Genomic DNA, 14,358 nt, shown 5'->3' with positions numbered 1-14,358 from the left:
AACTTCCTATGGAATTAACAATTGAATAAGACATCACCTACACAAACACAGAGATTATATAAATATGGAATTCTACATAATATAAACCTACACAGTAGCTCCTGCTACAAAAACACATATTAAAGTAAAAAGAGAGCTTACACAGTTTTTGCACACCACATAGCGCACACATACACAACGCTTCATTGTATGGCAGTGCAGTGGTTGTTGATGATCTGGAGCGATCGATGACTTAGTTATTGGATTCTCCTGTCTGAACAGCATGCATGGGAGCCTTAAGCACTGGAAGGTTCTCCTCTATCTGCTCTAGGTTTATCTTCTAAACTCGAACATCCAGCCAAAAGAAGAAAACAAAGAGCATCTGTGAGCCCTTTAAGACTGAAGACTTTTATCAAAGTTATCAAACAGTGTAATCATTAACTAGACCAGTTTATGTTAAAAACCTCAGATAAGCTGCACAGGATCCTGTATGTTGAGGCATACAACATACAAGCTTGGATGACACCAATGCTATCTCTACTGACTGCCTCAACTGCATTGTCATAGGTCCATCCTGACCGGCTTGTTCCCACCCACCTCTGGCTCTGCCACCATATATGGCCATGATATCCGCACGGAGATGGAGCGTATTCGCCAGAACCTGGGCATGTGTCCACAGCACAACGTCCTGTTTGACAAGCTGAGTGTGGAGGAGCATCTGTGGTTCTACTCCAGACTCAAAGGCATGGCTGAAGAGGACATACGCAAAGAGATGGACAAGTCAGTACAAGTCTACTGCCTGTGGCAATCAGACAGATGCAATAATTACAGATCAAGAAAGTCAAAACAAATAGCTAAATATACAATGATAACAACAGAATGCAACCTCACACAACCATACACAACCATTTTTTTATATTGTATATGCCTCATAGGTACACTGCACCTTCAACCTAAAGGCATCAACTCATATTCAGTAAAAATAGGATTTGATACATCACTGAGAATTACTTGTCCTTGGGGCCATTTCCACCCCCACCCCTGTTTATATGCCCCTGACAACATGACTCTGTTGTTGTACACATTGACTTAGAATTACTAGAATCTACATTATAATGAATTTATTGTGTTAACTCTTACAGTGCAGCTACAGCAGCTACTGTGTTTATACTGCCATTCATAAACACTAATGTGGGTAGTTGATTCAGCTATACAGCAAGTAGCCAATTGCTTTTGTTTGTGTGTATGCGTGTGTCTCCAGGATGATCGTAGACCTGGAGTTATCCAACAAGCGTCATAGCTTGGTGCAAACTTTGTCTGGTGGGATGAAGAGGAAGCTGTCTGTGGCCATCGCCTTCGTTGGTGGCTCCAGAGCAGTCATTCTAGATGAACCCACAGCGGGCGTGGACCCCTATGCTCGCAGGGCGATCTGGGACCTCATCCTCAAGTACAAACAAGGTGAGTACGGGGTTAATGCCAGAGGTGCTTCTTGCACTGTGCTCCAATGACTAGTTTCAATAGGTTCTCAAAGCAGTCCAGTGTGGTTTTAAAGAGAAGACTGTGGCACTCTTTCTCTGTTACTATCTCTACACGCTCCAGCTAAGCTGCCTTCACCTCGGGTATCTGCTGTATTAAAGCATGTCCCTCAGTAATACACAATTGTTTGCAAATCAAAGAATTCCTTGGCTTAGTTTTCTTCATCTCAGATGATGAGGATGCCTGGGGTCAGACTTGTAAGAAAAGTACACACTATATTTAAGACTGCAGAGTGATCCAGTTATCACTGTGGTAATTGCAGTCCACATTGAGCTGTTCAGTGACTGCTTTGATTTCTTACATGGAGGGAAAAATAACATTCTCGAAATGTAATGACCTGCTCCTATATTCACATTATTGCTTCAGATGCACTTCCTGTCTTCTTTGATTTCTTACTTCATATTTGGCAGCATACCAACTGCAGCTGTATGTGTGTGTAAGTGTGTGTTATGCCTCTGTCACAGGCCGCACAATTCTGCTGTCCACCCACCATATGGATGAAGCAGACCTTCTGGGAGATCGCATTGCCATCATCTCCCATGGGAAGCTCAAATGCTGTGGCTCACCACTCTTTCTGAAGAGCACCTATGGAGACGGATACAAACTGACACTGGTGAAAAAGCAGAGTGAAGGCAGAGGTGTGTGTACGAACATTTGGCCACCTGTTACTTTCAGACTGTAAATCATCAACAGGTTTAAATGATTCAGATATTGAATACAGTTTATTTCATCAATGACTGTTTATGTGATGATTGTGCTCATTGGTTGGCCGCTCTGGGTTGCACATGTTTTCATTTAACACTGCATAATAACTGTGTGTGTCAGTCTTTTGGTATCTATGACATAGGACATAAAACCTGTGTGTCAGCTTGTTACTAACAGCGTGCACCCCACCTCTATTCCTATTCTTTCTCAAGTTGATGAATTCCCTCCAAAGTCTTCTCTCCCTGCTGTGGCCTGTGGTTTTTCACTGACAGCACTGTTTTCTGTGTCTTTTCCTTCTCTGTCTTACTCTTCTGTTTTTCATCATGTCCTCCTCTGCTCCACCCATCCTTCACCTTGTGTGTTTTCCTTTCATCCTTCAGGACAGGGCAGCCAGCTGCATCCTCCTTCATCTCTATCACCATCCACCTCTCTGTCACCTTGCTCAGAGACTCGTGTCACCCAGTTTATTCGCCAGTTTGTGGCATCCTGCCTGCTGGTGTCCGACTCCAACACCGAGCTGTCTTATGTCCTACCCTCTGAGGCAGTCAAGAAAGGCTGCTTCGAGAGGCTGTTCCAGGTACACAGACACACACTGATCTTGTTTATGGCCTCTGTTGCTGACTGTATATACAATGAAAAAATATATTGTATCTTTCAAGTATCTTTAAAATAGAGTTATTATAAAGGGCATCTTCAGACTGACATGTTAACTTTTTTAAGCATTCTAGTGTACAGTAGGACATATTGAAGATTTAGCTAAGCAACATTATTTGATGCCAGTCTGATTTATGTGTGCCATGTCAACATATCTGGCAATTTAATCCCTCAACACAGCCAGTCAAAAACTGTTGGCTACGGCTTTAATTTGGTCCATCAGATGAAACACAACCATTTCATGCAACATGAAAAATTCATGATTCATTCAAGAAAACAGTATAAACAGAAAATCGCAGACTTGAGGGTGGGTGTGAAGCTCTTTTCAAAGAACATGGCACACACACAACAGACAGAGCGGGCTCAAGTTGCAGGCCATAGTTTCATATAGACAGAACAATATCAACATTTGCAACATATTTTTTGAAGTCCTGTACAGTAATTTATCTTGTGCTTCTGTTGTGTGTGCCTCCAGGCTTTAGAGCAGAGCTTGGACAGCCTGGCCTTGACCAGCTTCGGGGTGATGGACACCACCCTGGAGGAGGTTTTCCTCAAAGTGTCAGAAGAGGACCAGTCTCTGGAGAACAGTGATGCTGGTGAGACTATGTTCCTCCCCTGAGTCCCCAGATACCTCAACATCTTTAGTCTCAAAGTTTTCAGCTATCATAAATTAGCAATGACTTCCTAAACAGAAATAGATTTCTGCTAAATTTTCACAGTCTGAGTAAAAGTTCTGACCTTATTTTAGTTAATTCTTTGGCTCCAGGTTGAAATGATAGTCCTCTCAGTCTCTCTGTCTCTCTGTCCCTGGGCAGACATGAAGGGTTCTCCGGGCGGCAGCTCAGTGGGGAAATCCTCAGTGGGTTCAGCAGGCCTGGGGGGACCACAGGATGAGACTGGACCTTCAGTAAAGACTGAGAAGCCGGAGGTGGAGCTGAGTAATCTGGTGATGTGCTCTAAGCTGAGCCAGAGCCAGTCCTCCCTCAAATCCTCCTCATCCATTGGCTCAGTGAGGGGGGACGAAGGGGGACTCTACGCAGACTTCTATGGAGATTACTGTCCACTCTTTGACAACGGCCAAGAGTCTGACTCTGCCAGCCTGAGGGGTAAGACAAGAAGATGGCAGGTGTGCTTGGCAGATATTGATCATCGTATCGTTGAGCCTCATGACAGCTGTTTGTTGATACAGCATCTGAGATAGCAGATTTTTTTGCTTTTACTGCTTAAGTGGCATGTAGAAGTGATTAAGGAGAATTTGTTGCAACCAACTGTTTTCTTTAATGTAAGAACTTTGTCTTTGGTTGAAACTAAATTTGTAATAAGTAGTTCGGACTCGTCTCCACACAATACAATATAAGGATATCATAAAACGTTATGTAAAATACAATTTCTGTCCACCATGCAAGTGTGATATGTCATAACATCTCTGTTTGTATTTTATTGACAGGAATGTTTTTGATATGATAATGTTACAGCAACTCAGCTGTCGTCCATTTTTTAGCCACATAGCACACCAGCTGTTGAGTTCATTGTAGTTCATGTACAGTAGGTGTGTGGATTTGACAGGGAAGAAGAAGTTGAATAAATTAGGCAATATCACTGGTTCTGCTCCACTGATATTGATCCTTTGTAAACTGTCCATTGTGGTTATAATGTTATAATGCAGGGGTACAGTCCTGAATTGAAGTACTCTTTCATAACCCCTCCTCGCATTAAAAATAAATGTCTGCTGATTTTATGTCTGTGAGGGAAACAGAACAGAACAGGAAGTGTCAGTTTGAACTATACGTACTGATACAGTCAGGCATACTGAGAGGATGGAGATATCCTGTAGGTTCATGTTGCAGCCACCACCTTTAAACCACTGGATGCCAGTTCCCACAGTGCCATTCTCATCACTTGAGACACTTATATGAAAGTCATAAGAAAGGTGATCACTGACATCTGTAAGGTATGAGCATACCTGTGTTTTCATTTGAAATGACTCCAAACTAGTCAAGACTGGTTTCCAGTACTGTGCACCTTGCACCTCCAAAACAAAGTTACAGTAGGTGAACTCTAAATAAGGAGGAGTTTTATTTACAGATTAAAGAAAAGAAAAATTGTATATTATTTATATTTTCATTAATGCGTCGGTGTGTTTGATGACTGCTCTCTGTGGCTGAATTGTCTAGTTGCAAAGTTGCATATAGTTATTTTTTCCTAGGTCTCTGTTGTAAAAGAGGTCTTGTTCTCAATTAGACTTACTGATGAAGCTTGACTATCGTAATGAGCAACCAAGAGCACTGCAACATATGTTTTGTCAAGTCTGCAGAATCATCCAGACATGCATTGAAACTGTTGCTCATTCCATTATTAATTCATTTTGTCTTTTTCATCTAATGTCTGCTTCACCTCCAGGCGATGCAGAGAACCCCTCATCCCCAGAGCCAGAGGTCCTGGAGGGGCAGGGTAGCTTCAAGTTGGAGGGTTGGTGGTTAAAGCTCAGTCAGTTTCATGGCCTCATTGTCAAGAGGTTCCACTGTGCCAAAAGGAACACCAAGGGCCTCTTCTCTCAGATCCTCCTACCTGCCTTCTTCGTCTGTGTGGCCATGACTGTGGCTTTATCTGTGCCTGAGATTGGTGAGATTTTACATATATGGTTTAAAGTAGTTAGCTTTTACCAATATAAATCTATCTCTATCAGGATCTTCAGGATGCCAGCAGGGAAGTGGGACGGTCATTTAGGACCAATCCAATTAACTCCTGATTTAAATTAGTCCCTTATTGGATGACTGGAAGGAAAAAAAGTGGGCTCCTGAGGACAAGGTTTCAGAAGCACAGATGTACAGTCACTGTATTCAGCCTACACTTGTTTCAAACAACTTCGACTTGTTTTTCAATGAAATACTGATGGCACAGTAAAGGATAGATAGATAGACATGGTGGCAGAGCTGCTCATCTTTAATTTTGTTGCTGTGTGAACAAGAACAGCAAATAACTAGATAAATTAAAGCAGTTTACATTTAAGATTATTTACATGATTTATGAGGATGGAATTTAAGGGTGGAGAATGAGATGAAAGCACAATACTGACATATAAATATCACCTTATGAATTTTTGGCTGACAGCAAACGGTTGCTTAGTTACACCACCAGCAGACAAGCTGAGACTGAAACTCACCAGTAAATCTGGAACCAAAATGGTGATTTTAAAAGCACAGAAAAGCTCTGTGAAGGTGAAAGGAACTGCAGAGTTGGCAATCATTTTCTGTGGTTTGTCACTTTGAGTGCTGCCTTTCACATCACACATTCAGTCATTTGATCCAGTGCTGATATAGGAATATTGATCACTGCAGCTTCAGTAACTGAAAACATTTAATCACTGATTGAGAATGTAGTAAAAAGTGGTAAGCCTTTCTGATGTACAGAGCTGTTGTTGAATGTTGACAAACTCTTCATCTCTCAAAGTTGTTGATCTGCTTGGGCAGTAAATGAGAAAGCTTTGCATTACCTTTACCTAACTTGGATGACCATTGTCTTGTGTTACAGGAGATTTGCCACCCCTGATCTTGTCCCCGTCTCAGTATCATAACTATACCCAACCTAGAGGCAACTTCATCCCCTACGCCAATGAAAACAGACCCCAGTACAGGTAACGTGTAACATTTGTTTTATGGTTGCATTTCTGTGCAGTATTGTGTCTTTCAGTGCTGTTTTTAATCTGATCTATTTGCAGTGAAAGTACTGTACAAACTGAGGGATCAAACTTATAAATAAGGAAAAATGCAGAAAAGAATGACTCAAACATTTGGTCATAGCTTTCAGGAAAGTCACTGCAACAGGTCAACAGACAGCTTGGCTTTAGGATGTCCAAACTTGACAGCTTTCGAAGTAAGGAAGAACCTAAGATAACCTTTACAGAAAACAAAAGGAAAATGTGCTCAAATGCCATTATTATGAAGTGCCATGGCAAATGCCAAATTCCATCACTGGATCTCTCTAAATGTACTTTGTTAGCCAAGCTAACAGACTGATGTCATTTCCCATACAGTCTAACAACTAGTCTCGAGTTGTAGAGGATTTGCAACAAAGTATGACGCCCGGATGGAAATCTGTGTGCACAGATGGCTGAACTGAACATATGGTAAAGTGAAAATTTAGAGTGTGAAAGCAGGAAATAACAAATTCTGGAAAAACATGTTTTTTTTTAGAAATCCAATTGTTACATGCCAGACAAAGGATGCCAAGTCCCAGATGCAGAGAGTGGTAAAAAAAAAGACAATTTATTGACAAAGTAACAACAGAAATTCAGTTTATCAGGAACAATAATATAATCAAAGTAACAAAGAAAATTCTCACTCGGGAAAAGTAACAACTGAACGCTGAACAGAAAATCACCTTCAAAAGGGAGAGAAGATAGGAACAAAGTACAACCAAGAAGGTGACAAGGCACCAAAACTTACAAACTCAGGATACGATCACTGAAGGGCTAACTCGTGACGAGGGGCAGGAGATCTCAACCAGCGCAAGCAATCATGCAGGAAGCAATGAGAATAATCCGGCACTGGAGACAAAGAGAGGGTGGCTTATGAAGCCGGCTGATTAGGCAGAACGAGCTGCAGGTGTGCCAGGAGACCAGCGCTGCAGGAGATCGCCCCGCCCCTCGGCACTCACACTGCAGGAAAAGGGAGAGAGAAGTCAGTAAGAAACACAAAAACACAACAAAAAACAGGACCACAGCACCCATTGTCATATCTGCTAACTGAAAGCACAGACTTCTAATTGGTGTCAGAAAAACTGTGAAAATACTATAATATGGTGAATGGTATGTGGGCGGCTGTGGCTCAGGAGGTAGAGTGGTCGTCCACCAATCAGGAGGTCGGTGGTTCGATCTCTGGCCTCAGCAGTCTCCGAAACTGCCCCCGATGCTGTGCCATCGGTGTGTGAATTCATGTGTACATCGCTTTGGATAAAAGCGTCTGCTAAATGACTAATTGTAATTGTAAATGCTGTAGTTAACAGACTGAAGACAAGCATTATCACTCTGTAATGCATATCCATTGGTGACAAAAATAGTTTGACTGTGCAAACCCCTTGCAGACAGGATGGACAGTTTGATTGAAATTTAAAGGCCCAGCACACTCACGCTGTTTTGACCTCTTGGCTGTGTAGGTATGCACAGTGATTGACATCATCTGATTCCTCTGTTAGCTTTGGTGGCCCTGCTGGGGTGGGACAAATTACACTTATCATCATAATCATTCTTTTTTTACTTTTATTTTTTAAATGGGCTTTATTGGCCATTATTTTGATAGCTCTACTAGGTGAGCTACGAAGGCGCCCCACCTGAATCATTCTCATATGTATTACAGGGGGTCGTATGATCTCAGTACCCAGCATAGCTATAATCAAGTTCACCTTGGGCAGAGATTGAACTAGCCCCAAGGCTTTAACTGAAGATGCCTGTGGGGATGTGCAGAGTCTTTAACACTGAAATAACCCATTATTTAAGAAATCAGTTGTGGCTTTGTTTGAGCCAAAATGGACATTTTGAAATAGATTTCTTTGTGACCAGTGCAGAATTCTAAAACAGCACCGTTGGCCTTCCCTCTCAGGAGTAAGCTGTCACCAGATGCCAGCCCACAGAAGATCATCAACACCCTCCGTCTGCCCTCGGGTGTGGGTGCTACCTGCGTTCTCAAAACCCCCTTCAACAGCACCCTGGACCAGCTGGCCCAGACCCTCAACCCCAGCGCCAATAACTCCAAGACTCTGGCTGCCCGCTATTTTGACTCCATGTGTCTGGACTCCTTCACCCAGGGGGTCCCCCTCTCCAACTTTGTACCCCCACCTCCTTCACCAGCACCTTCAGATGACCCAGACCCTCGCTTTGAGGATGGACTGTGGAACTACACAGTCGCACCTCCAACCACAGTCCATGGTGAGTTCATCTCATGAGGCTGGTAACCATTTTCATATGTGCAGCAGACCTAAAGGTCTGCATGAATCAGTTGCAGACCTTTGAAAACTTTTTTAAGATGTGGGAAAATATCCACCAAAGACACGTTATTGTGGTGGGATGATCTTACCACTCGTGCTATATAAATTTTTTGTTGTTGCTGTTTTTTAGTGCTGATAAATTATTATTACTGGTCTACTTTTGTTATTTTTTATCCTATTAGTCCTACATTTTTATTTAATGTAGTCAATAAGCAAACTGTATACTGCTGCTCTTTGATATTTTTTCAGTTCAACCTTCCTTAAATGAAATGTAATAAAAAATGTAGGACGGTAAATAAGAATTTGATAAATAATTGATCATCCCTCAAATGCTCACTAACTAGGCTCAGTTAGTAATCATGAAGTAGAACTTTGCATTAATTCCAGTAATGCTACAGCGTCTTGGCTTCGACAAGAATACAGAGAGGTACAACAGTCAAGACAGAAGGAGACAACACAGAGGATGACTTGGTGGATGAGCTGGTGAAAAGATAAGAAGGGGCATAGCTTGGCAATGATTCTTAATTGAAAATAACAGGACTGAAAGTGCGACTACAGATGTTTCTCAGTCCAGTTCAACTGGGAATCACAGATAATGGCAGTTTCTGGAAACCAACCTAAGGTAGCATCCAGGGAACTGTGCACTGATGTAAAGTTTCAAAGGTCTGATTGAGGGTGAAGACAGAAACTTCAGTTTTGTTGAGATTTGTTGCAGAAAGCTGAAACATCCAGACACTAAATGTAATTGACAAAAGTCAAATTTGAAAGTTCCCTCTGTGTAATTCAAAAAAATAAAGGTGAGCAACATCAGTATAGCAATGACAAGAGCCACAGCCAGGAACTCCACAGGTCAGTGCAGCACAAGCAAATGTTTGGTCAGTAGTGGATACAAAGAACTGCAACAGGATGTCATTGTGCTTCAAAGGAAGCCACCTCTGTACCTCTGACAGAAACCAGACTAGAACTAATCATTTAAGGTCTTTATCTCTATCAAGCATCAGTCATTCAATAGAAACATTGTTACTGGTGTAATTTCACTTGTGCTTTTCGTCTCTCATGTTTGCTCAGAGCCTGTGACGTCACCCCCCACCCTCCCCCTTTCCGTCCATGAGCCGGTGCGTTGTACCTGCTCCATGCAGGGGACAGGCTTCTCCTGCCCCAGTGGGGTGGGAGGGCGACCCCCCCTCATGAAGGTGGTGACAGGTGACATCCTGGTGGACATCACAGGCCGGAACGTCTCTGAGTATCTGCTCTTCACATCAGACCGCCTGCGGCTGCACAGGTAGGAAGCTGGGAGCATTCATGAAGTCAGATCCCTGGAATTCAGTTTCACTCTCAACACCAAAACTCATTACCTTACTTTGAAGAATATTAACATTTTTGCAGTATGATACAGCTGTTTTGGCTCAGTTTTCACACCAAATTTTCAACATACAAATCTACTGAAACAAAAGGCTAATTTTGGCCTCAAAATCTTGACTAGCATCGTTGCAGTTCAAATTTAAAGATCTAACTATATTTAAAACAGTCTTCAGTGGTCATTCCAAATAGCAAAGAGTCCAATTCCAGGGTGCGAACTACGGGGGAGCCAGGGGGAGCTTGGCTCCCCTTAATGAGACATTAGCTCCCCTGAAAACATAATTAGCAAAATTTTGGAGGGTCTCGAAAGTATTCTGTATCGTCATTGATCATGCATTTAATCAGGCTGTTATTGATGTACGATTCATGCATGAGGTTGATTCACTTTAATAGAGATACTGGCGTGCATGCTATTCTTTTAATCTCCATCGAGTCAGGTGCAGAGTAAGTAATACTGTGCCCTGCTTTAGTTGGGCCGTATTCTATTAACCTGTGATGTTTGGTTTTCATATTGTGTTTCATATTGTGTAAGTTTGATGTGGTTGGTACAACTCAAGTCTCTGCTTTGATATCTCCTCAATCCTCCCTTGAACCAGATGTTGTTCTGGTTCTGCCATCTTGAAGGCCATCTCAAAGCTCTTATGTCTGCTCAGAGGAGCAAGGAGCAAGGGTCGAGGAGTGGGGATACACATGAGCAGCTTTCACCGAAGTCTTTTACTGACCAACACACCCCCTTATTGGATATGAGTTATTTAGTCTAATAAATTATATCCTGTGTTCAGAAGACTTCACAATTATATTCTGGGTTATTAAAAAATCAATTCACAATCAGAATATCAATAAATACAAATGTAAATAATGAATGAATAATTTAAACACATTCTGCCAGTGAAAATGCTTCCTGTGCCTCTGAGCAGGACACAGAATAAATACGGACTGCAGAAGACTGATTGGGGACTGCTTTCTCAAGGATCTTAGAGAGAAAGGGAAGGTTAGACATACGAAGATAGGTGAAGGTTAGGTAGGTGTATAGTTAAGACAAGATAAGATACGGTAAGATAAGATAAGATAAGACACTGTTGGCTAACACCACTGCTGCAAGAATAGACTTTTAAAGAAGCGATTTAGCTACAGGGACTTTAAAGGACCTCTGGTACATATCCTGTCGATGAAGACAGCTAATATCTATCTAGTAGCTCATATCCAGTAAAAAGGTGCTAACAGGGTAGAACTTTTCTCTCCTCTAGTTTTGTGCTTTCTCATCTCTCCTCTCTCGTCCTGTCACTTTCTGCAGGTATTTTGGCCTCTGGAACTGTAGAGTCTCAATCTGTTGCAAGCTACCTGTCGTTGTTGTTGTTGTTGTTGTTTTTGCCCATTTAAAGGGACTTTTTCCTTGCCACTGTCGCAAGGTGCTTGGCTCTGGTGGGAATTGTTGCGTCTCTGTAAATAATAGTATAAAGACTATGGTTTATATCTTCTCTATATGAACAGTGCCTAAACAGTGCTAATGTGTGTAACATTTCCTGTGTGTACTCACTTCAGCACGATCTCTCTGATCATTTCTGCTGTGTATTATTGCTGAGTATCCCCTTTGACCATCAACATGCATTGAAGGCCTTGCATGCAATGCAGTAAAGGATTAACAGTGTATTGTGCTGTGAGATTAAAAAACTCAAGTGGATTTAGAAACGCAAGTCATCAAAAAACAAAGAATGAAAGGACGATTTAAAAAGAGTATTATAATTAATAGAATAACTATGAAACACATTAGCACAACAAACTTGTGAAGAATTAAAAACAAATGATTATATGTGGCAACAATAAAATAAACATGAGATACGTACATGTTAATTGCTACAGTACAAATAAGCATAACAAGCATATTTGTCTGCTTAAAGAAGATAACCAGAAAGATGTCCACAATATACAACATTGCAGTAGTTTGGCTCATCAACAAGCTTTGACCCTGCATTTAAAGTAAAGAGAGTGGAAAACTGTTGGAATACGATGTTGTGGTCTTAATCCACAGCTGAACACGTGTGTGCGCAGCAGTTTGTGGTTTAGCAAGGTAGTTTTAAGATAAGATAAAGCTATATTAATCCCACGCCAGGGAAATTACATTGTTACAGCAAACAAAGTCTAAAAAGAGAGGCATGGAAAGATCAAAGGAACAATAAAAAAGGATTAAAATAACTATGTATATGTACATTATGTACAAGGTTATAAGAATGCTGTTGCCAGTTTTCAAATATGGATAATAAATACAGTGTTTGTACTATTGCACAGTAGAAAAAATATACAACACAGTAAAAAAAATAAAGAATATGTTAACATAAGTAACAGTAGTGCATATTTTGTTGACTGTTAATTTTTGTCATCTACTTTGTTCTCAATAGGTATGGTGGTTTAACAGTGGGGAACATCCAGAAATCAATTCCAGCATCCTTTGGGAGAAAGATACCTCCAATGGTTCGCAAGATAGCAGTTCGTAGATCAGCTCAGGTAAGACAGAACTCTGAACTGAACCTGAAGTTCATAAATGGAATATGAACAACCACTGACAGGGTGACTGCTTGTGTCCAGGTTCTGTATAACAACAAAGGTTACCACAGCATGCCAACGTATCTGAACGTCCTCAACAACGCCATCCTGCGTGCCAACCTGCCACCATCTAAAGGCAACCCCGCTGCTTATGGTAACTACATAAGAGATATTTTTTTATTATTTGAAGAAAGTAATGGGTCTTCCCAGTTAAATGGCAAATAATTGACAGTGTTGTTAAATATAGTTGTGTAGCTTTGGGCCAGCATCTGGTTTGTCAACTGTGTAAGTGAGGTGTGTGTGTGTGTGTGTGTGTGTGTGTGTGTGTGTGTGTGTGTGTGTGTGTGTGTGTGTGTGTGTGTGTGGTGTGTGTGTGTGTGTGTGTGTGTGTGTGTGTGTGTGCGTGTGCGTGTGTGTGTGTGTGTGTATGTGTGCGTGTGTGTGTGTGTGTGTATTTTGCAGGTATTACACTGACAAACCACCCAATGAATAGAACCAGTGCCAGCCTCTCTTTGGACTACTTGTAAGTTGCTCAGCAGCACTGATATTTAGTCCCTTAAAGGATATCTGACAGGACTGTATTACAGCTCGGGGTTCTTGCTAGTTCTGGCTATCATTACTATTACTTTGGATTACTGCAGTTTAAATGTCATGTGATCTCTCCCTATATATTTCCACTCTTCTCACCTCCTCCTCCTCTCTACTCTCTGTAACTCCAGGCTCCAGGGGACAGATGTGGTGATTGCCATCTTCATTATTGTGGCCATGTCTTTTGTGCCAGCCAGCTTTGTGGTTTTCCTGGTTGCAGAGAAATCCACAAAGGCCAAACACCTGCAGTTTGTCAGCGGCTGTGACCCTGTCATCTACTGGCTGGCTAACTATATATGGGACATGGTGAGGAGGATACAGTCTGTGTGTGACTTATGCTAACAGATAGAGGGCTGTGGATGTGTAGGTGAAATACTAGTATTATAAATACTGCTGTGTGTGCAGGTCTGAAGGTTATCTTCTCTCCTCTCTCCTCAGCTGAACTACCTAGTACCTGCCACATGCTGCGTTATTATTCTGTTTGTGTTCGACCTGCCAGCCTACACCTCCCCAACCAACTTCCCTGCCGTCCTCTCCCTCTTTCTTCTCTACGGGTGAGACATCTGACTGCACACGTACATATTTTACTTATCAGGAATTGTAGACTGGTTGAATTTGAATGCACAGAGTAACCTGATTCATGGCTGTGCCCTGAGTAAGGTCTACTTATGGTGTGGTTTATCTTATATTACAGGTTCAGTTCACTGAAACTAAAAAAGGCTGAATGTCGTATTGTTGACAGTTGACTCGTACTATTGATTGATTACTGAATTTAGTTGAGATGAGTGCCCTTACTTTCCAGGTGGTCCATAACTCCCATCATGTACCCAGCATCCTTCTGGTTCGAGGTTCCCAGTACAGCTTACGTGTTCCTCATAGTCATCAACCTCTTCATTGGCATCACTGCAACTGTTGCCACCTTCCTCCTCCAGCTCTTTGAGCATGACAAGGTCAGGTTGAAACTAGTTACTGTAACCTCAGATACTGTACCTTGCTAACATATTTTGAGGGTTT

The 14,358-nt window shown here is 41.8% G+C and overlaps 1 protein-coding gene across 1 annotated transcript in view; it reads left to right on the top strand.

Annotated features, from left to right (window-relative positions):
• Window positions 1-14,358, top strand: part of abca2 (ATP-binding cassette, sub-family A (ABC1), member 2) — a 111,299-nt gene that overhangs the window by 89,050 nt on the left and 7,891 nt on the right. Inside the window, exons 21-36 of the mRNA XM_070965090.1 lie at window positions 547-759; window positions 1,241-1,437; window positions 1,980-2,153; window positions 2,601-2,797; window positions 3,350-3,470; window positions 3,690-3,980; window positions 5,275-5,496; window positions 6,406-6,508; window positions 8,472-8,797; window positions 9,925-10,138; window positions 12,612-12,717; window positions 12,799-12,910; window positions 13,219-13,279; window positions 13,476-13,650; window positions 13,783-13,898; window positions 14,147-14,294. Of these exons, the coding sequence (XP_070821191.1) occupies window positions 547-759; window positions 1,241-1,437; window positions 1,980-2,153; window positions 2,601-2,797; window positions 3,350-3,470; window positions 3,690-3,980; window positions 5,275-5,496; window positions 6,406-6,508; window positions 8,472-8,797; window positions 9,925-10,138; window positions 12,612-12,717; window positions 12,799-12,910; window positions 13,219-13,279; window positions 13,476-13,650; window positions 13,783-13,898; window positions 14,147-14,294 (2,776 nt within the window). The remainder of the gene's footprint in view (window positions 1-546; window positions 760-1,240; window positions 1,438-1,979; window positions 2,154-2,600; window positions 2,798-3,349; window positions 3,471-3,689; window positions 3,981-5,274; window positions 5,497-6,405; window positions 6,509-8,471; window positions 8,798-9,924; window positions 10,139-12,611; window positions 12,718-12,798; window positions 12,911-13,218; window positions 13,280-13,475; window positions 13,651-13,782; window positions 13,899-14,146; window positions 14,295-14,358) is intronic.

Source organism: Chaetodon trifascialis, chromosome 6, assembly GCF_039877785.1.
Source record: "Chaetodon trifascialis isolate fChaTrf1 chromosome 6, fChaTrf1.hap1, whole genome shotgun sequence".
Classification (NCBI taxonomy): domain Eukaryota; kingdom Metazoa; phylum Chordata; class Actinopteri; order Chaetodontiformes; family Chaetodontidae; genus Chaetodon; species Chaetodon trifascialis.
Note: the sequence above shows the minus strand (reverse complement) of the source record. Positions and strands in the feature narration are given on the sequence as shown.